Source organism: Camelus dromedarius, chromosome 8 (genome assembly GCF_036321535.1).
Source record: "Camelus dromedarius isolate mCamDro1 chromosome 8, mCamDro1.pat, whole genome shotgun sequence".
Taxonomy (NCBI): Eukaryota; Metazoa; Chordata; class Mammalia; order Artiodactyla; family Camelidae; genus Camelus; species Camelus dromedarius.
The window spans coordinates 59,805,153-59,830,932 of NC_087443.1; the positions used below are offsets into that span (position 1 = coordinate 59,805,153).

Below are 25,780 nucleotides of genomic sequence, written 5' to 3' on the forward strand. Positions count from 1 at the left end.
TTTGACTGGAGGACTGGAGGAGATAGAGCTGGAAGGGCCTTCCAGGCTGAGGGGTCAGCAGCAGTCATGGCATGGGGTGGGGTATGTGTTTGGGGAATGAAAGTTGGCTGGGGGTCACAGCACAGGATTGATAATGATGTGGGTTTGGTGGGACCTGAGAGTGGAGTGCAAAGGCAGGTCAGTATCAGAAATGCTGTCTGACACCTGTGGTCTGCCTTATTTCCCTGACCTACCATTTTGGGGATGAAGTTAACCACAAATGATACCACGTTACAGTCTTGGTTTTACACACACACACACAGAGCTGGTGGTTCCTAGTAGTAACGCCACCTTTCCTAAGTGCTCACAAACTACCTTTTAAAATCTCTTATTCTAGGACTCCTAAACCCAGGGAAATAATCTCTTATTATTTCTCCAAATATGGGTTATTTGGGGGAAAAACTGATAGGCATAAAGTTGTTTGCCAAAGCACAAAAGAGTGCAGCTTTGGAAGCACTCGCATGTCCAGCAAGAAAGAAATGGTTGCATAAGGACCATATGTGATTTCTTATTTTTATAATAGATGTTAGTTATACTCCTTTCATAATGGGAAAACAAATTCCTATATGAAGAATTTACCCACATTTGTGAACCAAGAAAATACTAGTTGCTTTATTGTGTAAACAGACGGCTCAGTAAATTTTAAAATATTTGTTCGAGAGTCTTCATCAAAGTGTCAGGCACCCCAAGAGTCAGTGTGAGAAGCTCTAAATTGTGGTACTAGTTTGGATTCATTACTCCCTCAGCCTGAGCTTCCTAGTCCCAGCTGTCTTTGCCCAGCAGGTTTCCCATCTCATTGGGCTGATGCTTGTTCCCTTGTTCAGCAAGCCTTCACCCAGCACTTCTGTGCCAGTCACTGTGCTGGGCGCTGGTGGTGCAAAAAAGGGGCAAATCTAGTCCTAGTAGGCAAGCTAGGAAGGCAGTTACAATACAGCAGGGAGGGTCCTGTGATGGAGGTTTGCATAGTGGTAAGGAAGAGTGGTAGGTGCCCTGTATTGCTCAGGGTCCCAGCAAGAAAGAGTTTGGCACCTTCCTAGTAGGATAACTGGGGGAGGGTTTGTTTATAAAGGAAGGGCCCACAGAGGGTAGTGCAGTGATGCAGGTCTAGTGGTCAGCTTGGCTGCTACTCTCCCAGTACTGAAGAGACCAGAGGAAGGAGTGAGATTTGAGAGCCTAGAAGGAAAGAGTTGTACAGTGACCTTCAGCAGTAACCTTCAGTTGAGGGACCTGGCCAGCGTTAGGCAATCTCGCAGGGAGGGAGCCTTGGCCTCTCTTTTCCCTCCCTCGGATTTCCTGTTAGAGCTTCCACTGGCTGAACCCAGTTGGAAGCCGGATAGCTCAGGAGCCCCACACAGGTCAGCCTTACAGGGCAGAGAGTAAGGTGGGTGTGTTGGTTTTCTATTGCTGCATAACAAATTACCACAAACTTAGTAGCTCAAAACAGCACACATGATCTCACATCTCCTTTGGGTCAGGAGTCGAGATGTACCTTGGCTGAGTGTTCTGCTTAGGGTCTCACGAGGCTGCAGTCACAGAGTCAGCTGAGCTGCATCCTTATCTGGGGAAGTATCTAGTACTTCCAAACTCCCTCAGGTTATTGGCAGTTTCTTTCCTCGCAGGAGTCATGGAAGCTTCTTCGGAGCCGGAAATGGAGATGACAGCTGCTAGCACGATGTGGTCTTATTTAATGTAACATAATCATGGAAGTGATATTCTGTTACCTAGCCATGTTGTGTTGGTTAAAGCAAGTCACAGGTCCTGCCCTCAGTCAAGGAGAGGGGATTCCACAAAGGCATGAACACAGGGGCAGAGATTGTGGGAGCCACCTCAGAATCTGTCTGCTGTGGTGGGGATGAACCTGCAAGAACAAACAGAAGATATTCAACACAAGCACCCAGTTCAGAGAAGGTAGCACCTGAGCCTTCCCAAAGATGGGCAGAAGGCAAAGAAAGAGGCAACAACCTGTGCGGAGTCTCAGAGGCGAGGAGGCTAGTAGTATGTCCAGAGATCTGCCAGTCATTCATTGAGTGTGAGGCAGAGGAGATGAGGGGGATCCAGTTCACAGTAGTCTTGTTGAAAAATCTGGACTTTATCCTGAAGATTTGGAGTGGGGGTAGGCTTTGGAAGATTTTTAGCAGGGGCAAGGTACATCACATCCCATTTTGAGGACATCAGAGTGAAGAACTGAATTGGGCAGGAGGCATGAGATCAGTGAGGAAGGGTGGTGTTGGATGAAGGTGGTCAACCACAGGGAATATAGCCAGTATTTTATAATAACTATAAATGGAATATAACCTTTAAAAATTGTAAATCACTATGTTGTATACATCTGAAACTTATATAATATTGTACATCAACTATACTTAAAAAAAAAAAGAAGGCCAACCCCTGGTGTGGCAGTGTGGATGAAGAGAAGAGGACAGATTTGAGAGCTGCTGAGGAAGGAGGAGGAAGAGTTGACAGAACTCGGTGACTGCCTGGCTGCACAGGGGGACAGGGAGGGCTGAAGGATGACTCCTGGGATTCTCGCTTGGTGGCTGTTGCTGCCATGACAAATCACCACGTATTTATTACCTTACAGTTTTGGCCTCTCCTGTCATACCATGAATGTTCAATATGAACACTTAGCCAACAGGTTCTGTGAGAAGCCTGGCAGAACAGACTGGCAGATACAGTAGCAAACAAGACTCAGTCCTGCCCTTGTGGGGTTTACAGTCTAGACTAGAGAGTGTAAATGGTAGAAAAGTTGGAAAATGTGAAGAAGTTTGAAAAAGAAAAATTGTACTGTGATAGCCGCTGTAGTGATTTTACTGCATTTTCTTCCTGTCTTTTTCTCATATATTTTTTCTTACATATTTTTACATTGTGTGTGTATACACAGATATTTTGAATCACACATTATAGTAAGTTTTGTTTCATGATTTTTCAAAGCCATTTGTTTCTAGTAAAATATATATAACATGAAATGTATCATTTTAACCATTTTTAGGTGTATTTAAGTGAAATTAAGTACTTTCATATAGTTATGCTCCCTTCAACACCATCCATCTCCAGAACTTTTTCAGCTTCCCAAATTGAAACTATACCTCCCCATTCTCTTCTTCCCACAGCTGCTGGCAACCACCATTCTATCTTCTGTCTCTCTGAATTTCACTACTCTAGGTACCTCCTGTGAGTGGAATTGTAAACAACGTCTGTCCTTTTGTGATTGGCTTACTCCACTTAGCATAATGTCTTCAGGGTTCATCCATGTTGTAGCATGTATCAGAAATTCCTTCCTTTTTAAGGCTAAATAATTTTCTATTGTATGTATATACCACATTTTAAAAAAATCCATTCATCCATCGATGAACATTTGGGTTATTTTTACCTTTTGACTATTGAGTAAAGCTGCTATGAACCTGGGTATACAAAATCTGTTCAGATCCCTGCTTTCATTTCTTTTGAGTATATACCCAGAAGTGGAATTGTTAAATCATCTGATAAATCTTTGTTTAACCTTTAATCTATGTTTAAATTTTTGAGGAACCACCATACTGTTTTCCACAGTGGCTATACCATTTTATAATCCTACCAGCAGTGCACAAGGGTTCCAATTTCATGACCATTTAAAAAAGTTATTTATGTTTTTATCTTATGGTTAGCAATAGGCAAACAGCAAACAATAGAGACTATAGCGTGGGGTTCTGACTTAAATTTCCTGTTCCTCCTCACCAGTTAGAGGTGGAAAACCCTTTGCTTCTCACATCTCTGCTTTCAAGAACTCTCATTTTTAATGACTATGTAATGTCCCACCACACAATGCACCAGAACTCATAACACCCCTACTTGTAGAACATTTAGATTGTTTCAGATGTTTTACTCTTATAAACACCACTGAATATATTTACAGGAAAGGCTTTTCCCAAATGCTAGAGGGAAAAGTTGCTGCCCCTCATGTGTATAAAATAAGGAACTGGCTCATATAATTGGTAAACCCAAAATCTATGGTACCAATATCGCTAGCTCCATTACAATCAATATGGAGTCATAGATTTTTATTTTAATTAATAGGTTATAATTTGTTAGTACAGTTTGTTTTAATGCTCAAAGTGTCCTTGATTTGGCCAGTGGGAGCCCTTCAGTTTGGCTTCTCTCTACTTTTGACATGTTCCCATCATTCTTTGAATATTAACTTACCTTGTGGCACAACAAAAAGTTCCAGGCTCATTTTGTGCTTTCCCAACCCTGGAATCAACCATTTCTCCAGTGAGCTCTGGTTTCTTTTAATGGAGGATGGTGTTTAGAAACCAAGATCTGGGTGCTAGGTGTTATCATTGCTAATGGTGTGTCACTCGGTGGAGAGAGCAAGGAAGCATACACACATATATCACACACACACACTTTTATCTGTTTTATCTTTTATCTACTTCTACATCTATTTCTCTATTAAATACCATGCTGATATTTGTAATTCCAAAATCACACCTATGAGGTTCATTCTAGCCTGCCTTTTAACATATTTCTAACTTTGATGTATATTTACCAATTTTTAACATTTCTGACAATGAGAGAAACCTGGCTCCTATTATCCACAATACATTTACACAGAAGGTAGTTTCAGAATTACTAATCCGTAACGCAAAAAAATAAATTTACTAATCAGAGTTCAGTGTTTGTTTACTGTTCTTTTTGTCTTTAACCTGAGGACATATGGTCAACATACTGTGTATGTAAGGTACTTGGGAGACCTTTTTTCCCCCTCTTCAGTGTGGTTATATTGTTCATTTGAAATACATTTAGGTACATTAATTTCTGTCTGTATTACATTTAGTATTTTCCTCCATCCTTGTTTATTTTATTTGAGTATGTGAAAGCATTATCATTTATCCAAAAATGATAACCATAAAAAAGGTATGGTCAGAGAAATGTCACACACACCCTACACTGCAGCCCTTTGCATCTGGTTCCCACCTACTGTCTGTAGGTAACCAGTCTTAGTAGTTTCTGATTTATCCTTCCTGTGTTGCATTTTGCACAAATGAACAGATACATGTACACTTCCTGTCTTCCTTTCTCTCTTCCTCAAAAAGTGGCATGCTATAGTGCTCTTCTGCTCTTTTTACTTAACAGTATCCATATCAGTTTGTAGAGCTCTTCCTCATTCTTCCTTATGGCTGCATAGTACTCTTTGGACCACTCTCCTATGAATGGACGTTTAGTTGTTTCCAATATTTTGCAGTCACAGATTCTTACAGTGGGATTGCTGGGTCAAGAGGTAAACATATGTAATTTTGTTAGGTGTTGCTAATTTCTCCTCCAAAAAGGTTGTGCTAATTTGTATCCCCACCAGCAACATCTGAGAATACCTCTTTCCCCACAGCCTTATCAACAGAATGTAATGTCATGCTTTTAAATTTTTGCCAATCTGATAAGTGAGAATGGTATCTCATTTTTTTTTTTAAATTGTATTTGAGTTGCATTTCTCTTATCATGAGTAAGATTGACCATCCTGTTGTTTGCTTAAGGGGAATATATCTATATCTGTGTCTATAGTTTGTGACTTGTACTCCCTCAGTTTTTATTTTTTATTTATTTATTTATTTTTAGTGTAAAACTAAGAAGATACATATTCCATAGATAGAATGCAGGCCACTTCAGAAGGCCAGAGAGACCACGAGGTGTGGGTGTGTTTAGTTTAAAGTAAAAGTGGATATACACTCCATAGACAGAATATGAGCCATCTCAAAAGGCAAGAGAGAGGGAGGTGAGAGGCCCCTCACTCTTTAAAAACAGCTTTATTAAGATAAAATTTACATACCATACAGTTCACTCATTTAAAGTAGTCTTTAGTATATTCACAATTATGTAACCATCACCATAAACTAATTTTAGAACTTTTTTTTAATCACCCAAAAAAGAAACCCAAACCTATTAGCAGTGACTCCACATTTGTCCTCAGTCTCCCAGCCCCAGGCAATCACTGATCTACTTTCTATTCCTATAGATTTGCCTATTCTTGACGTTTTATCATATATTACAAATGATCTTACTTATCATATCATGTAAGTGAATTCATACAATATATGGTCTTTTGTATCTGTCTTTCACTTGGTATAAGTGATATAATGTTTACAGTGTTTCAGGTGGTTTCTAAACATTTAATCCTCATAACTCTGGAATAGTTACTGTTACTGTTTTTATCCTTATTTTATAGATGAGGAAACTGAGGCACAGGGATGTTAAATACATTGCCTGAGGTCACACAGCAATAAGAAAATGGACTTTAGAGTCAGGCAGAACTCAAGTCTGAGATCCATCACTTGCTTACTGTGTGATTTACAGAATATTACTTAAACTCTCTCAAGTGTCTTTTTCTCATATGTTAGTTAAATGAAGATAACAATGGCTGAGTCACAGGGTTGTTGGAGAATTAAACAATATGACATCAGAAAAGTGCTTAGTTCAAGGCCTCAAACTTAGTAGGTGTTCAGTTAATTGTAGTGGTATTAATAATGTGGATCCTGGCTTACTTGGCATGGTTGGCCTGCCTCCCCTAGCACTTAGATGTACTTGAGATGCCAGCTTTTTTTTTTAAGATATAATTTACATACCATGAGATGCACCCTTTTAAAGTGTACAATTCAGTGGATTTTAGTATATTCACAAGGTTGTGCAATCATCACCATCACCATTATTTAATTCCAGAACATTTCTATCATCCCAAAAAGCAACTCTACACCCTTTAGCAGTCACTCCTCATTCTCTCCTCTCCCAGCCTCTAGCAACCACTAATCATTCTGTCTCTATGGAGTTGTCTGTTCCGGACATTTCATATAAATGGAATCATACAACATGTGGCCTTTTATATCTGGCTTCGTTCACTTAGCATGTTTTCAGGGTTCACCCATGTTGTAGCAAATATCAGTACATTATTCCTTTTTATTACCAAATAATATTCCATTGTATGGATATACTACGTTTTGTTTATCCATTTATCCATTGATGATATTTGGGTTGCTTCCATTTTTGGGCTATTATGAATAATGCTACTGTGAACATTAATGTACAAGTTTTTGCATGAAATATGTTTTCAGTTCTCTTGAGTGTATACCTAGGAGTGGAACTACTGTGTCACATGGTATATTTAACTTTTTGAAGAACTGCCAAACTGTTGCCCAAAGCAGTTCTGCCATTTTACATTGCCACTGGCAACATATAAGCATTCCAGTTTCTCCACATCCTTACTAACACTTGTTCCTGTCTTTTATTTTGGCCATCCTAGAGGGTATGAAGTGGTACCTTACTATAGTTTTGATTTGAATTTCCCTAATAACTAATAGTATTTGCACATGAGTTGCCAACTTTTAGGTCAGCTTTTTCTGTCCACCCCTACTCTTGTGTTTACTTACTAGAAAGTCTCTCCCAGGTTCCTATTTGTCTTCTTTCTGAAGTTAGTGGTCATTTTGGCCTCTTAGAGGCTGAGTGATACCTTCTTAATCAGGAGATTTGGAGGAGACCTTTGGGCAGGTTCCAGTGGTTGGCCAACTGTGTCTAGGATTCAAGGCACATGTTTTTCCTGTCGGTAGGTTTGATGTTTCTCTTGAGGCTGGCACAGCCACTGCTTGAGCTCGTCGAACTGCCGGGACAAAGTCAGTCTCTCCTCTGGGCACCTCAGTGAGCAGGATCAGAAGTTCTTGAACTGGAAACAATCTTGAGAGGCTGTCTCATCCATCCTTCTGCAGCAAGACAGTTAGAACCTCTCACCCCCTCCCTACCAGATTGGGGAGAATCTGTCATGTACTCCTTTAAGAATCCCTGTACGAAGAAATTCCACTGGGCCCCTTTACCACCAGCCAGTATTTTAGCAGCCTTCTGTGTTAGAAAGATTCTTTGCTCTGACCCAGATCCCACCTTCTGCAGCACATGCCAGTTTCCTCTCGTGCTTTCTTTTCTTGGAGGTTGCACGAGAGGGCCACTCCTCAGGAGGGGCTTCATCCTCTGGTCAGACAGATCTGCTTTGGCTGCAGAGCCCTCATGTGAGGAAGTGCAGACCAAGCCAGGCCCCTACGGGGGACTTTAAAGATTGAATGACCTTGTCATTTGGCTATTGCTTGGGCAATCTGCTTTGAAGAAGAAGCCTTCTGACAGGCTCCAGGTTGTGTGTTTATCCTTAGGCTGGGCCATTCCAAACTCATGTTTCAGAGTTTAGAGGTTGCGTCCAGCCAGCCTGGTGGGTGGTAATCAAACGCAGGTGGAGACCATCTGGCCAGCCCTGTCCCTCCCAGCCAGTCAAGTGAGGGCCGGCCTGCCCACCGCAGAGCTGGCCCAGAAAGCGCCCCGTGTGGAGGCAGATGGTGTACATGTGCGTGTGCGTGCATGCATGTGTGTGCTGTGTGCACAGCCCTTCTTAGAGAGGCGGTGCAGCTTGAATGCATGTGACTTCTCTTTCTGCATCTGAGGGTTCTCCCTGTTGCACAGCCCAAGGAGCACGTTCCTTTTGGTCTGTTTCTCAAGTTTTTGTGGTTAGAAATCATGTATTTTTCTTGGCCCGAGATGAAAGCCCTGGAGTAATGGACTAATACATTTTACAAAGCTGCCTCTAATTGGTGGCTGCTTGAAATATTCCCTTTGCCCTAGTGACCAATCTCCTTTTTTCAAGTTTAACTCCGAGTCAGTCTTGCATTACCCCAGGTTTTCACACCCTTCTCAAGCCCACAGCCCTTGCGAGGCAGCTCTTCCAGTCTCAACTTGCTTTGCTATTCCCTCAGCCTCTCTCTGCAGAATTGCCCCCAACCAGGGCAATTCAGCAAGGAAAGAAAATAGCTTACACTGCATCTTGCCAAGCATTTTCTAGCCCAGTCTCCAAAATTTTGGTGTGTACCCCAAAATGGAATCTGCCTCCCACATTGCTAGATGCCCAGATAAAATGATTCTAAGCCTTTCTTTTCAGTCCTTTAGAGAACTTAGCTTCTCAGAGGTGATCTCCCCACTGCAGCAAGTGTGGAAGGGCTGGACCCATCCAGGCCCACAGGCTCGCACTGGTGTCAGAGCTCCTGAGGCTTTGGTATTTCTTTCTGTCCAGTCTCCTGTCCTGGCCCCTTGTGGGTGGTGATGACGATGATGGAGGAAAGACACCATGTGGAATCCCAGGGTTGGACACTGACTGCATCATCATCCCTTCAACATTGCCCCCTCTTACCACCTGTTCCACTAACTTGGCTCGCAAGGAGGTGTTGGCTGCCATCTTATCTTATGGCTTGTGTTTGTATGCTAAGGAATTTACATGTGTATAATCATTGTGGCTCATGTTTGTACAAGATATAATTACTGAAAATTATATCATGAACAGATTTTAACTTTTAACCCTTCCTGGGCTGGCAAGCCTCCTGTAGCTCGCAAGAGCCCCTCCCTGGATGCTTCCCTCACCTGAGGAGGTGTCACCACCAGCCAGTCCTTGCTCTCTCTAATCCACACCATCTCCCTTTCTGGCAGAAGTCCATTTCAGGGACTCCCCTGGAGACTCAGGTTCCCAAGCATTTCCTAGCAGACAGGGAGGCAGACACTGCTCCCCTGCCTTATTGTCACTGTGATGTGTGTGATCACAGAGATGATAACCCTCATCATTCTGGGCCACTTGGAGATGGGAAAGGAGGGCAAACCATGCTTCTTCCTCCAGGTTCCAACGATTGCAGAGTGCACATGGGGTGCCAGGTTTCAGAAAGAACACGTGCTGATTGATGAATGCACATGGGGTGCTGAGTTTCAGGAAGATCATAGGTCTTCCCAGTATTTGGAATCTGCTTTGAGATCCGCCCACAAATGCTGAGTTTGAAGGCCAGCCAGCTCAGCCCAAGGATTGTCCCCTTGTGGGGCAAGGTGGAGGTGGGAGAAAAGAATTGGTCTCATCCTCACGGAGCATACAGGAAAACATGTATCCTTAGCAAACAAAGCAGGCGCTTATAAATAGCTTGAAGGAATAAAGAGTGTGAATAAGGACAGTTTTCAGTAATGAAGCCTCAGTCATACAGAAAGTAACATTCCAGTGCCACAAAATCTGGAATTCATAAATTAGAGTATGAGCAGGGAAATTTGATTGGCAGGTCACACACATGTGCCGTAGCTGGCAGGAGGGCAAGGCTAGAGTTCTGGTTCCTTACGGGCTTATCGAGGTCCTTCCTCCCCTCAAGGCTCATTTCCTGAGATTCCTCCAATTAAGGGGTTTGGATGCTGAGATTACCAAAAAAAGGGAGAGAACTTTAATTAGACACAAAACAGTGTTCTCTCTAAGGTAGTTAAACTAAAACATTTGCTTTTTATTTGTTCCAGATTCACAGGAACAGATGGACCTAGTGGTTTTGGCTTTGAGTTGACATTTCGTCTGAAGAGAGAAACAGGGGAGTCTGCGCCCCCAACATGGCCAGCAGAGCTAATGCAAGGCTTGGCCCGATATGTGTTCCAGTCAGGTAAGAGCCCTGGGGGCTGGCTGGTGTGGTGGTTCTTTCGCCATAAACCTGCTTGGAGTGGGAACCTGCAGGTATATTTTGATATCTGTGGAGGGACCTTTCCTGGGAGTGCTATACCCCATTTGTACCATGAGGCTGGGTTATTTCCTGGATGGAAAGGTGCCTGGACCATGGAAGGGAAGGATATGTCACTGTGACCTCCGGCAGCGAGTGGGAGGCCCTGACACCCTAAGCCTTGATTGCAGTCTGCCAGCCATTCTTCTGATTCCCTGCGAGCCAAAGGCCAGCTTGGCATGGAGCTGACCAGCTCTTTCTCTGTCTGCTCCCTTTCCCACTATTAGCATGGTCCTTGCTCCCTGTTGCCTGTGGCCTAGCCATCCCCATTTCTGGGACCACAGCACACGTGTTAATCTTGGCTAGGGCTTGGGTTAACAGTAGAGGATAGGGCAGAGAGAGGGAGAACTGCCAGGAGCTTGCTCCCTCACAGTGTGAAGTGGAAGCTGGAATCAGGCAGGACCTTGACAGTCAGAAATATTGTTTGGTTCAGACGATTCAAGTGCCCCCAAGGGATGGTCCTGTGCTCCTGGTGTCTCTCTAGAGACTGCTAATATGGAACCTGAAGTGGCGGCTTTGTGCTGGGAGCCTTGGTCTCATGCTCTTGATTCAGCCTGCCTGTAGTCCTCCAGGAAGATGAAATGTTGGAGTGAAATTCAGTACCTTTTATAGAGCATTTCATATCATCTGGATGTTTCTGTGTGGTTAATTATTTGCTCAGAAACATTTCCCATGTGACTTCATATTTTGTTTCTTTGGTTTGGTAAGTAGCCTTCAAATGAAAGCCAGGACACTTTTATCCAACTCTTGCTCTTTGACTGCCATAAATGGGAGCAGACCGGCATCTAGGCCAGGGTCCCTCAAAGTATGGTCCTTGGACCTCTGCATTAGAAGCATCTGAAGAGCTTATTGCAAGCACACATTCCTCAGCCCCAGAGGAGATCTCTGACTCAGAATCTTTGGGGGTGATGTTCCTAGATGCTTCTGGTAGAGACTAAATTTAGAGAACCATAATAGACCTGGCAGCTTCTCTAAGTACAGTGATTTTTTTTTTCAGCCTTGAGTATGTTATAAACTGGAGGTTCAATTGACCATCTAGGTTGAAGCCCTCTGCCCTCATTCTAGACCCCCGAGGGTCAGTTGTTGGCTGCATGGCTGTCGTGTAATGGAACTGATCCTTAACTACCACCTACCATTGTGTGTCCCATGGGATAGTCCCCTTTTGGAGGCTACATTGGGTCTTCTCTAAGCAAGGATCCCCAAACCTGGCTGCTCATGAGATCCCCTGGGATCACAACACACTGATTCCCAAACACTCCACAGGGCTCTGATTCAGTTGGCCAGAGGTGGAATTGGGGCATCTGTTTCTTGACCAGCTTCTCAGGGGATTCGAATGCAGCTGGTCTGGGGTTGTTGTCTGGGCTCTAAAGGACCGTTGACCAGGAAGAAATATAATTTACAAGGGCAGGGTGGCAGGCTGTCTGTAGCAGCTGGCCCATGTGATTTAGTACTGTCCTAGAGTGGTCTGCACGATCTTTTATTTAATTTATTTTATTTTATTTTTTGGGGTTGGGGAGATAGTTAGGTTTATTTATTACCTTTTTTTAAATTTTTAATGGAGGTACTGGGGATTGAACCCAGGACCTCGTGCATGCTAAGCACATACTCTTATCACTTGAGTTCTACCCTCCTCCCTGCACAATCTTTTAACGTCGTGCCAGGAGTCTACTGCCTGAACCTGTTGTGTCCCCTTTTCTCCCTTCTTGGGATGCCTGAAGCTGACTCGGTATAGAACTATCTTTGGAAAAATAGACTTTTCTTGATATGGAATTTGATCTACTACAGGAAGGGGGACTTTAAAGACTAGGCAACCTCCTGCTTGTATAGACAGGTAAATTCCTGCCCATTGCTTAAGCCAGTGCATTTATATGTTTGTTTGCACTTAATATACCTGCTCAGGTGGATCAAGATCAGAGAAATGTAAAACAGGTATTATGAATCACTGTCAGAGTCAAGCAGATGAACTTCTGAAATAATACAAGTCAAGGGAAAAATAAGATCTAATTTGCAAGGATTTAACTTCACTCACACAATAAACATCACAGTGACTGTTTTGCAACACTAATGTAATCACTGATTCAGGCATATTATCAATGGATACCAAAACCACTGGATTAAAAATACTGTTGGGGAACAAGATTTTCACAAGGACTCAAAGAATCCCTCCACAGATTACTTATTTACTACAAAAAGAAAAATAATACCTTTACAGAGGTAAGGTTTGAGTGGGCATCACCTTAACTGAATGATCAAATGTGGCAACACAAAAATGGAACAAATGACTACTATGTACCTCCTTACGTGTTACACTGTGAAGCATAGAATATCAACCACATAGCACTTTTCCAAAAATGTTTCTCCTGAGTTGAATCCTGAGTAGTCAGACAAATCCAGATTGTGGGACATTTTACAAGACAGCTGTCTGAACGCTTCAAAAATGTCAATCCTCTGAAAGATACAAAATGGCAAGAGGCAGGGGCCATCCTAGATCAAAGAAAACATGACAATTTAAGTGCACTTACGATCCTTGATTGGATGCTGGATTGGGGGGAAAAAAGCTCATTTTTAGAGCAATTAGAAAAACTATAAATATAAACTGTATATTAGATAACAGTAGTAAACAACTGTGAAATTCCTTGGGTGTGATATGGTAACAGTTTATGTGGGATAATGTCCTTGTTCATAGGAGATAAAAGCTGAAGTATTTATGAATAAAATGATATGATGTCAGCAACTTAATTTTTGAATGATTTGGCAAAAAAAAAAAAAAAAGTGGGGAGGGGAGAGAGAAGAAAAAGCAAATGTGGCAAAATGTTAAGAACCGGTGAATCTAGGTGAAGGATGTGTGGTACTGTCCTTCTGACTTGTCTATGGGATTGAAAATTTTGAAAATAAAAAGTCGTGGCTGGTTCTTGAGTATACATTGACTGGTGTTGCTTTGGAGTACCATCCACTCCCACGGCCCCTTTAATGGTGTCTGTAATGTGATAGCAGTCATTTGTGCCCACAGATCACTTCAGGCATTTCACAGCAGTGGCAGGATGACTCCACTCCCAAAAGTATAATACCTGAGTTTCTACTGTACTACTATGGTACTGCTTAAGTAACAGCTAAAACAAATCTACCTTAAATCCTTTTTGAAACATGGCAGTGGGTAATAATAAATTATTTAAGTAATGGTGAGATGATAAAGAAAAGTATATGGCAACTGATGTTAAGAAAGACCATGGCTATGGGCCTGAATGGTGAGGACAAGAGCTAACATTTAGTGGTGTGTTCTGCATGCCAGGCATGATTGTAAGTGCTCATATAATATTCAGTAAAGCCCTGTGAGTTAGACACTGTGTTATACCAGCTTGACAGTTGCAGAAAGCAAGGGAGCATGGGGAGGTGAAGGACCATGATCAAAATCACACACCTAGTAGGTGCAAAAGAAAACTTGAACCCAGGCATTATAGCTCTCAACACCACTCTCTTAACCATGATGCCTGTAGCTCAGCTGATGTTGGGGCTGCTACATGTCTCCGGCTGGACAGTGAGATTTGAGACTCACCTACATGGGTGATTGCACTGTGCACATGACCTCTTAGCTCCAGCATGCCTTGCTCAGGCATTCGGGAACATTTGGAAAATAGAGGATATCACTGAAATCCTCTTAAATATCTATTTTCACCTTTTACCTTTTTATTCACAAAATATGTGTATAAAAAGTACAGCTTGCTGAGAGTTCACAAAGCAAACACATCGTGTAACCAGCACCCAAAGCAAGAAACAGACTCCAGGAACTTCCCTTGTGCCTTCTTTCAATCCCCTTATGTCTTTTCCTTTCCTTTCTTCTTTCCTTTTCTTTTCCCTGCCCTTCCCTTCTCTTCCTTCCCTTCCTTTTCTCTCTTTCCCTCTCCCCTCCTCTCCTTTCTCCTTCTCTCCTCTCTCCCGCCCTCCCTCCCTCCTTTCTTCTTCCTTTCTTGTTTCACTGCATAGTACAGGTCCTCAGCTCCATGCACCTGAACTCACTGGTAACAGGGTAGGTAGCCCCCCCACTGCTTCTCTCCTTGGTACTCTTCGCCATCCTGCACATTCTGCTAGACCAAGGGGACAGCCTAGTATGATGGTTAAGAGCATGCCCCTGGGCCCAGACTGCCTGCGTTTTTAATCTCAGCTCTGCCAGTTACTGCCCCCTACCCTTGGGCAACATATCTCTGCTTTATAGATGAGCAGATGGGTTAATAATAGTAACTATGCATGAAGTTATTGAGATGATGAAATAAGTTAATACCTGCAAAGCACTTAGAACAGTGCCTGATACACAGTAAGTACTATGTAAGTATTACATACAGTTATTATTATTCAGTCTTTAAAAACTGTATGGATAGAGAAGGTGGGTGCCTTGGTTTTTTGTTTTCGGTTTTTTTGTTTTTGTTTTTTTTTTTTAGAAATAATGAATACCCCATTTTGCAGGAAAACCCTGTTAGGAAGGAAATGCCTTGATTGTCCCTGTATCAGAAACCTGCCTCAGCTGATACGATGACATTTGGTGCCATTATCTTTCTTCCACACAGAAAATCAGTAATAGTGATACAAATAAAATGGCCTTCTTTTGTACATCCCATTATACAACCAAAAAGCAAATTCAGTTCAACTATGGCTCCTTGACATATAGTTGGCAGTGCCCATAAAATCCTATGCAAACCAAATCCTATTCTGTATACAGTAGAGCCCATGCAGGTTAGTAAGTAAACCTTGTAAATACACCCTTTTTTATAAAGTGAAGAATCTTTTTATAGTGTGTATAATTGCCCCTTATTATAACTGTTTTGTAAAACTGGGTTTAGACCTCTCTGGTTTTCTCGCACTCTCCTGATGCTGCAGAGAACCTCCCCTGTGACATGTAGGCATTGCTCTGTCCCCCAGCTGGTTACACTCTACAAGGGTTACACAGACGCTGTTATACAGAACATGTATGTTATGTTTGGTGTGTACATAGATAGTGTAGTTCTGTGTGACGGTCTTGCTTCACCTGGGCTGTCCACCTTAAACTCAGTGTCTTACATGGAGCACCCCGCCCATTTACATGTGAGAACATGCTGAGTAGTATCAAGCAAGTGGAATGCTTAGACCTGCTTTTCCAGGTCTAAACAGCATCCACAGCTTTACCATTCAGACTTAGAAACAGCATCAGAGCAGTGGGAGGCAAGGGAAAGAGACGATAAGATGCCGAGGGGTGGGATGAGGAGAGGTGATGTCCGTGTCCGGCTGTGGAGCTGTGTGCTTGCTTGGAAGAATGACTTGGATGGGTTCTGTAACTTAGCCCCGACCTGCTGGAGGACAGACACCTTTTGGTGCTCAGAGGTGGGAAGCCGAACTATAGAGAAAAGGAAATGGAAATGTGAGAGGCCTGGGAAAGAAGAGTATCCAGAGAAGGTGAAGGAGTCAAGATGTGGTGGTGGAGCAGGTTAGTGTTTATTTTAGTTGGAATGCTTCTAACCATAAGCAAATGACAGACACCCAACACAAACTACCCAAAACAATAACAGACTTTATTGGCTCAGGTTACTGAGATGTCCAGGGTTTCAGGCATGGCTTGATCTATGTGTTCAAACAGTATCCTCAGGGCTCTGACTTGTGTGTTGGTCTTACACTGCAGACTGACTCAGCCCACGTGCCAGGAAAGCTGAGCAGCACCAGCCAGTTTCCAGTTCTCCCAGTTTGTAGTCCCAGCAGGCAGAAGGCTACTTTCTTCCAACATTCCTCTATCAGTCCTGAGGAAGTTCCGACTCAGAGTAGTTCTGCCAAGGTCATAGGACCACCTGGTTGTTGTTAGTGATCCAGATGGAGCACCAGGATTTATATTTAAAGTCCTCCCCCTTCCTTACTTCTGATTACATGGAGTGGGAGAGAAGTCCTCTAAAGCAGAGGGTAAGCACTGGCAGAAACCTTAGAGATATGGCTCTGGGTAGGAAAAATCAGTTGCTCTTACAGGGCTGTAGGGGCACGTACTACCTCAGTGACTGTGGTGTGCAGTTATGCTTAGAAATCAAATCATTAGAGAATGCATAGATGCAGCAGGCACTTTTGTTTTTTCTTGTATCTGTTGGGATGATTTTGATTACAAGTAATTGAACAACCTGACTAAAATGGCCTAACAATGAGGGTACTTACTTATCTTACACAGCAAGTCAACTGGAGGTGGGACAGTTGCAGGATTGGTTGTCATCTGTTCAGCGATGTTTATAAAGACCTGAGCTCTGCTTTCCTCAGCACTATGGATTGTCTTTTTTAACTGATTTCTTCATATTCCAAAGATGGCTGCCACGATCTGTAGCATCCTGGGATCACACTTGACAGAGTCTACAAGCAGTCAGAGAGACATTTCTGTCCTATGTCTCTGTTAAAGACCAAACCCTCCACAGAACTGCCCTCATTGATCTCCTCTTGCATCTCATTGGTAGAGTTAAAATGTCACGAATGTGAGACATTTTAGTTTGCTGATCAATATCCACTTCCCAGGGCTGGGGATGGGCCCTGGTTCCCTGAAAGTCATGGCCAAGGAAAGGCAGAGGGAGGAAATCAGAGTTCTGTTAGTAAGAAAGGGAATGGCCACCAGGTGAGCAAAATGGTATCTACACCCCCACCCAGGAAGCCCCAGCCTTACCTGGTCTCAGAGGACTGATCAGGATGCTGGGCCAGTACAGAAGTGTCAAGTGGAAAGAGAATATGACAAGGTGGCTGTTGTCATTTCACCTGCTACAGAGATTTAAACCAAATTCAGCTGTTGTCATGAATCATTGGGAAATTCTGCAGTAAATACATTAGTAACTTCACCAGTAGACACTTCAGCTACTTTCCTTCCTGCTTTGGAGCCAGTTTCTCTTCCTTGTTCTCTTTTAATTTTACGATTGACTCATTCTTTCTTTTCAGATTGCCGGTGACTGCTCTCCTGCCCCCACACCCCCACCCTCTGGGTTTCATTAGAAAAAAACCATTCCCTAACTCCGCAGGGCTTGATTTCTGAGCTGCGCTTTAGAATTCTGCTGGAGAGGCTATCTGCTCTCAGTTCTGCTGTTGGTAGGCCTTAACCACAAGTTCCAAGGCAATTTCACTTGAGTTTTGGGAGAAACGTGGCCACCCCCAAACCTTGTAACTGACACTGGAAGTTCAAGTGCCTTCCCTTGCTGCCATTTAATAGCAACCTCATGGCATGTGCTGAGTCGGCTTAATTTGTGATTCGGGTCCAAGCAGGGAGACTGATGGCACCGTCTTAGCATCCTGAGCCGTCAGAGCTGGAGGCTGATTGAATCTGCAGTGTGGACCAGGCTAACTATATGACACAAATTGAAAATCCTTCGTAATTCATTCCCCCATTGACAGGAACGTTGGCGTTCCTATTTTCCAATTTTATTTTCAATGCATATATCTGTGTAAAACTATCATTGCTTTATAAAAATGCACCATGTTTTTCATACTGTTTTTCAACTTGCTTTTTTTTACTTAATATCTTTTGGACATCTTTCCATGTTGGTATGTTCTTTCTAACTGTATATTTTTAAAATTATTATTTAGATATACTGTATTTAACCAGTCTCCTGTTGTTGGGCATTTGGGTGATTTCCAATTTTTCCTTGCCACAAACTTGCAGTCAGCATCCTTGTATGTGTATGTCTGTGCACTCTTGCCTAAGTATATCTGTGGGATAAATTCCTAGAATTTGGATTGCTGGATTGAGGGAAATGAACATTTTACATGTTAACAGGCATTGCACATGAATGATTATATTGTTATAATAATACTGTTGTGATCATTCATAAATGTTATAATTGTTTTCAACAAACAACAGAATGATTGTTATATAAAATTATTTTTATAGCAACAAAAGTACCCTTCTGAGTCCTTGAGAACTGGTCTCCTTTCTTAGGTTGCTTGGCCTGAGGGAGATTGTTAATACATGTTAAACGGGGTGCATTTGGGGTTAGGAAAACGGGTAAGCTCTTCTGCAGTTCTCATGCAGTTTAGATTTAGCACAGGAACCCATCCATCATGCTTCCTGTCTCTGAAGCTGGAATTGGTGAGGGACACAGCCTGCTGCCTGAAGTCAAACTTTGCCAGATAGTGACAGCAGGTCAAGTTTTATTAAAGAATCCCAATGAATTGTGGAGTTTTCTTGAGTTTTGCCTCCTCTTACCTTTCCTAAAGTTAATGTTACACATGCAATTCAGTCTTTTCCTGCTGAGGTCTTTTTTTTTTCCCTAACCTGCTTTTTTATAGTTGAAAGTAAGTAAATAAAACAGTAGCTATTGAGCACCTAGTCATCCTAGGCACTTCCATTCCATTATTTGACCTCTGCAGTAGGTAGCTCGGTGAGGAAGATACTCATATTGCCACTTTTCAGGTGAGGAAAGGGGCTTGGAGATGTGGTGGGCCTTGGAGAATTTCCTGCAGCTGCTGAGTGGCAGGAGCTGGTCTCCAGGGACGCCCTGACCAGCACTGCTTTCCCTGCTATCGCCTCTGGGCCTCCGAGGATCCATTTTAAATGAAGAGAGGCCTTTGGGGGAGAGAGTGCTTTTTTCGTTGGTTGTATTTTTTTATTTAAGTGCTTGCTACATGCCAAGGACGCTGTCAGATGCTGGGTAAGCCATGTGGAACAAACAGATAGGATCCCTGCCCTTAGGCAGTGGAGAGAGACACTGAAAACGCAGGCGAATAAATATTTGATTCCGTAAGATAGAAAGGGACAGCTCAGGGTGCTCCAAAAGAAGAAGGTGATGGACTCATTTTAGACTGGAGAGTCGGGCCAGGACAGGCCCAAAGGCAGAGTGAGGAGAAGAATTTTTTTTTTTTTTTTTTTTTTTGGCAGCGGGAACAACATGTGTAGGCCCCTGAGGAGAGAAAGAGCTTGAGGAACATGAGGGACTGGAGGGGGTGGGGAGAGGAAAGGACTCAGGAAAAGCAGGAGGCTCAGCAGGCACAGGAAAATGCTGGGCCTTGCACTTGCACTTGGACTCAAAGACGTGAAGAGTCTGGATTTGATTCTAAGGGCAGTGGAGAGCTACAAAAGCATTTTAAGGATGAAGGGGAAACAACCAGTTTGGGGAGTGAAAAAACTTTTTTTTTCAAAAATTTTTAAATTTAAGATGTGCTTGGCTTTGAGGTATTTTGAGATCTCCTGCCTGCATTATTAGAGGTTCTTCCCCAGAAGGTGCTGGAGCCGCTGCAGTACTTTGAGCAGGGATTCTTTTCAGCCCTGCCATTCTTATCCTTGGGACCTTACTGCAGTGTAACCCTGCCCTCAGCTTGCCTCTGCTAAGGCTCTCCAGCCTAGAGAGGGGACCCCTCTTCTCTCCCAGGGGTGTCAGCAGCCTCTGCACACCTGTGCCCAACAGCACACCAGAGGGCTCTCTTTCCAGTTCTAGGATGTAGTTTGAGCCTCGCTGCCTCATCCCTGCTCTACAGGTGAGTGAAGGAAGCCAGGAAGATGAGGTGCTGAGAGCATCCCCAGTCGTGAGATGTTGCTAGGCTACAGTTCAGTTTCTCATCAGTGACTTACCTGGATCACTTCTCTCTAGATGTCCCAAGTATATGTGATCTTAATATCTTTGCCTCAAGTAAAGTTTTCTGAAAGGAGATGCTCCATCATTACCAATTAGAGCTATCTAGTTCTCTCCTTTCCTGGTTGCATTGCCCCAGTCAGCTAATTGAAGCCAAATGGAGCTGCCTGGTTATATTAATATCATTTTTCTTCCTCATACTCTTTTTGATTTGCCTGACATTTTCTTTCCCTCGGCCTGATTTATCCTCTTTTCTGGTTGCTATGGATCTGTAAAATATTTTCCCTTTCATCTGTTAGTAATACTGACCAACTATAAGGCAAAACAACCCCTGATTTGTCTGCACTTTCCCAAGATTTTAGATTAATGGTTGAAAGATTGTGTTTCTACTCTACTGAAATAAAACAGGTCAACCCCTCAGAAATGACGTTATGGTCTAAAATTTAAGTGGTTTGCATGTAAATTATAATCTATCCAATATTTAAATATAGGTGTTTTTAGGGAAAACTTAAGTCCTAAGAACGGAAGTTGGCAAAGGGCAAAGTACAGCCTGTGGGTCAAATCCTGATGGACACCTGTTTTTGTAAATAAAATTTTATTGGAACACAGACATGCCTGTTACATATTATCTTCTGGCTTCTCTTGTAATGTGGGAGCAGAGCTGAGTAGTTGTGACAGACTGTAGGGCTCTCAAAGCCTAAAATACTTGATATCTCACCTTTCACTAAACAGGTTGGCTGACCTCTGACTTTGAGGATGTTTTCCATTTCTACCCAAGTGGAGAGGTGGCCACCTTTAAGTCTCTGTGATAGAGCCAGAAGCCCTGTGAAATGAATCACCTTAGCTGGGGCCTGTGCCCTGGCCCAGGACAGTGGGATCCCAGTACCTTGAGGTTTGCCGGGGGAAAGGTGAATGCGTCTCTTGCTGAGCTGCTGCATGATGTGAGGCAAATTCCTTCCTCTTCCGTGGGTCTGTATCTTCCTTGGAGAACTACATGAAATGCTTTGAGCTTCTTCACAGAGAGGGGTTATTTGATACAGGCATTAAGCTAGGGTATTCACCCTCAGACTATTCTCTCTTCTCTGGGCGCCTGTGGAGTCTTAATTGGTTGGGTCTTTCAGCGGAATGTGGCACCTTCGTCTCTAGGACCTGCATTTCAGGGATGCTCTCTGCAGGGGGCAGGGAAGGCCTCTGGCAAGTAGAGCAGAGCAGCTGGAGAGTTAGGAGTAGACCCAGCACCTCTGTAAGTTACCCTTCGGTAACTCGAAATAGCTCATGAGGGAATGTTCAGTGAAAAGGGCTGGAGAACAGCACGGTTAGGGGCAGGAACCCAAGAGGCAAGTTTCCAATTTGAACACGTGGGACCTGTGGCACTTATGGCACCTGGCATCAAAACTGAACATATCCAAAGCTTAGTTACTGCATCTATGAAATGAGGTGATCAAGATATCTACTTCATAATGTAGTCAATGTCCCTAGTACAGAACCTGGCATAATACATGGAAGCAATTAATGTTATGTTGTCATTTAAGAAGCATATTGCAGAAAAAAGGAAGCAGGCTTTAAAAAAAAAGAAGCAGCATATTACAGTTCTGTATAGAGTTGGGTCCTAATGCTGTTAACAGTGTGTACATGTCCGCATAGATGCCTGGAGGAGACACATGAAGATACTCACAGAGGCCATCTTAGGGTGAGGGAGCTGTGACTCATTGACATTTTCCTTTTGGTACTGTCCTGCCATTTTAGAATTTTCTGCACAGAGCATGGATTTTATTATCAGAAAAGAAAAACCTAAAGGATAATTATGACTGAACTTTTCAAAGAATTTCTCAGAGGACAGGACAGTGAGCCCCAAGAAGCAGCCCCAGGCTAGTGCCATGGGACAGGTCACCACCTCAGGATGTGCTCCCTGCTGCAGTTACTGCAGCAGCTTTGAATGCCATGCAGTGACGGGCCAGCGCAGGGGTCCTACTTTCTTGCTCAGTTGCATCATAGCTCTCTCATTGACAAATAAATGACACTCTTAAGCCAGACTCAGCTCTGCTCTCGCCCTTCTGGCACTGGGTCTCCGTAGCCAGGCCTGTCTTCTTGTTTTTCAGAGCAGACGGGTGACAGGCTTTTTGTTTGGTGTCTCTCCAGGACTCAGGGGCCAGACAACCGGCCTGCTCCTCCCTGCAGAGCTCTGGTGAGGTTCCAGCACTTCTGACCCATCATACAGTCCTTATCCAGGAATATGACAGTTGAAACTAGAGCCAGAGGAGGAAAAGAGAGGAAATTGGGTGCTTTTCAAGAGGGGTTGCAGCAAGCCCAGGCAATAGGTGGTTGTTTTGCTGGCGTACTGGCATGGGGCCTCCAAAACAGCAGTGGTGTGGCCTTCCTTACCTTGTCCTGCTTGGCGCAATGGAAGCTGCAACCGGAGGCACTGCATGGGCACAGGGCAGGCATCTCTGGGTCAGGCTGCAGCTCAGTGTCCATACTTTCCTGAGCCCTGGGCCTAGCTCTAACAGTCCTTCTTTGGGTTTTAAGATTTAGGGAGAACAGGACACTTACCAACTTCCTGGGCCAACTGAGCATGCCTAGGTTCCCACCCATACTGGCCATCCTTGTGGCCCAAACACAGGAAGCCTTTGTCCTGTGCATCTCTTCACAGGGCCACTCAGGTCACGCACGCATTGTGTTCTGTCTTTTATTCCCCTAAACAAAAACAACTTTATTGTTTTTCCAGTTTAAAAAGTGTTTTTAAAAAATCCAAGCAATGTAGAAAACGTGAAAAAAGCAAGTCACAGAACAATGGGTGGAGTGGGCTGGCATTTAAAAAAAAAGAGAAAAAGATATGAATTTGACCATACATCTTTCAAGGAAGATCTTGAATAATGCAAGTCAAACATTAACAGTGGTTATATCTGAGAAATCAGACTGTTGGGAAAAGAGAGTTTCATTTTTCAGTTTATACACTTGTCTGTTGTTTGAATTTCTTATAAAAAACCTGTATTATTTTGTGATTTAAATAATTATATAACTGAAAGTGAAAAATAAACATTATCCAAATCCCAGCCCTTGAGACAGCTCCTCTAACATTTGGCTATCATCCGTCTAGTGACGCCTCTACACGGAAAATAATTAGACAGTTTTACTGACAATACTGTATGTGTTGGCATGCTTTCTTCATGAGCATTATGCATAGTCTTTCTAGCTGAGTGAACAGAGATCAGTAGTGGTGTTTGTGGTGGTTGTACAGTGTCTTGCTGTATGATAGTGAAAGGAAAATGCACTGCTTTGCTCTATTTCTCTGCTTGCTTATGTGATCAGATGTGTGGATTTTTCCACACCAAGCAATTCTCCATCTTCTGCAGACAGCAACTGGGTGTCATACAATTCAGTTCAGTTCTGACCGTTATTTTTTTAAGATCTAACTGGCTTTATTCAATGATTCATGAATTGGGCAACATCCCATCTAGTAAATAGAAGCATCTCCCAATTCCGACATTATTTACCTGGAGTTAGCATCAGGTCCCACAAGTAAAGGCTCAGCCCCATAAGACTGATCTCACTTCAGACACCAGTCACAAGTTCTCAGGTTGTCCTTCTGACCAACTGTCTGTAAATTGGGGTTCCTATGAGCCCCTCCTATGGTTCAATAATTTGTTAGAACAGCTCACAGAACTCAGAATACTGGTTTATTATAACAGAATACAACTCATTTGCAGCATTATTTATGATAAACAAGACATGGAAGCAACATAAGTGTCCATTAGTGGATGAATGGACGAAGAAAATGTGATGTGTATATACAATGGAATATTATTTAACCATAAAAATGAGGAAATCTTGCCATTTGCAGTAACATGGATGGACCTTGAGGATATTATGCTAAGTGAAGTAATAATTCAGACAGAGAAAGACAAATGTATGATCTCACTTATATATAGAATCAACCCCCTACCCCCCAAAAAACACTCATAGATACAAAGAGCAGATTGGTAGTTGCCAGAGGCAGGGGATGGAGAGTGGGTGAAAGGGGTCAAAAGGTACAAACTTCCAGTTATGAAATAAGTAAGTCTTGGGGACATAAAGTACAACATGGTAACTATAGTTAATAATACTGTAGTGTATATTTGAAAGTTGCTAAGAGAGTAGATCTTAAAAGTTCTCATCATAAGAAAACAAATTTTGTTACTATATATGTTAACTGGATTTAGTGTGGTGATCATTTTGTAATACATACAAATACTTAATCATTATGTTGTACACCTGAAACTAATATAATGTTATATGTTAATTATAGCTCAATAAAAAGAAAGAAAGAAAAAAAGGATACTACTCAGGAACAATGAGATGAAAGAAATGCATAGGGCATGGTATGTGGAAAAGGGCACAGAACTTCTATGCCTTCTCCACATGTACCACACACCCAGCATCTCCACCAGCCCAGACAGTCTCTGAATATCATACTTTAGGGATATTTATCAAGGCTTTGTCACATAGACATGATCTGTTATTAACTCAAGCCTCTCCCCTCCCTAGAGAATGGGAGGTGAGGCTGAACATTCCAAGCTTCTAATCATGGCTTTGTCCTTTCGGACCAGCCCCCCATCCTGAAGCTATCCAGGAGCTCACCAAGAGTCACCTTATTAGAACAAAAGATGCTTCCAGGAAATTCCAAGGGATTTAGGAGTTCTGTGTCAAGAACTGGGGTCAAAGACCAAGAATGAAAGATGCTTCTAGCACCTTTATCACTTAGGAAATGACAAAAGTTTTAAGAGCTCTAACGTTAAAGAACCAGGGACAGAAATCAAAATATGTTATTTCTTATTATACCACAGTATCACAAATAGTAAGATAACAGACACCTACAGTATAAACAGACCCTTCTTGATGACCTTTCAGATAGTTTTCAGTTTTTCTCACTTTAAACAGTACCCTAAGGAACGACTGTATATGTACGCCTTGGAGACCGTGTTCAGTTATCTCAGAATAAATCTCTAAAGTGGGAATTCTGGGTCACAAGGTCTGCACATTTTTTCAGTTTGGTACATATGCCCAGCTGTCTTCCATGAAGATGATCCTGCAAGGCTGGGTGGCCCCTGGCCATCACTGCCACTGCATTCTCTCACTTGCAGTCATATCATGGCCAGTTGGCAGCCCAGGCACTGAGGAGGCACTTTGTAGCCTCTGAAGTCTACAAAATGAGCCACAGGAGTCTTCCAGTTTTTGAAAACTTCAAGGCTGGCTTTATTCTAATATTAAAGGAGTTCTTTGACACTGGGGCCTACAGGCTAGGCGGACTCTGTTGCTTTCAGGAAACCCAGCTAAATGCACTTCAGCCTCACCCTCATGACTTAGTCCCTGTTCCATCTCTCCAAGCAGGAAGAAATGTCCTGGCAAGGGGTCTGGCTTAAGCACCAAAACATTGTCACTCATAATTTATTCCACCCTCTTCCAATAACCAGACCACCTAAAATTGGTTATCCCCAACCCCTTCCTGTACCTGATGGACAGACACACAGACAGCTGGAGGTCTGGTCTTTACACATGTTCTCAGAACTGAACGCCTGTTTCATGTTCCATCTCCCACCCTGAGGTCCCCCCTGAGTGCCACATTCTACAGTGGACATTGACAACTCAAAGTGTATCTGGAGA

General features: G+C 42.9%; 1 protein-coding gene across 6 annotated transcripts in view; it reads left to right on the top strand.

The window, feature by feature from the left end:
* SUFU (SUFU negative regulator of hedgehog signaling) overlaps positions 1-25,780 on the top strand; it is a 99,927-nt gene that overhangs the window by 20,045 nt on the left and 54,102 nt on the right. For all 6 annotated transcript variants that reach the window (XR_010381979.1, XR_010381980.1, XM_064488369.1 and 3 more), the window contains exon 3: positions 10,348-10,484. Coding sequence is in view for 4 of the 6 variants with exons in the window: in XM_064488369.1 (XP_064344439.1) it covers positions 10,348-10,484 (137 nt within the window). In the remaining 2 variants the exon portion in view is untranslated. The remainder of the gene's footprint in view (positions 1-10,347; positions 10,485-25,780) is intronic.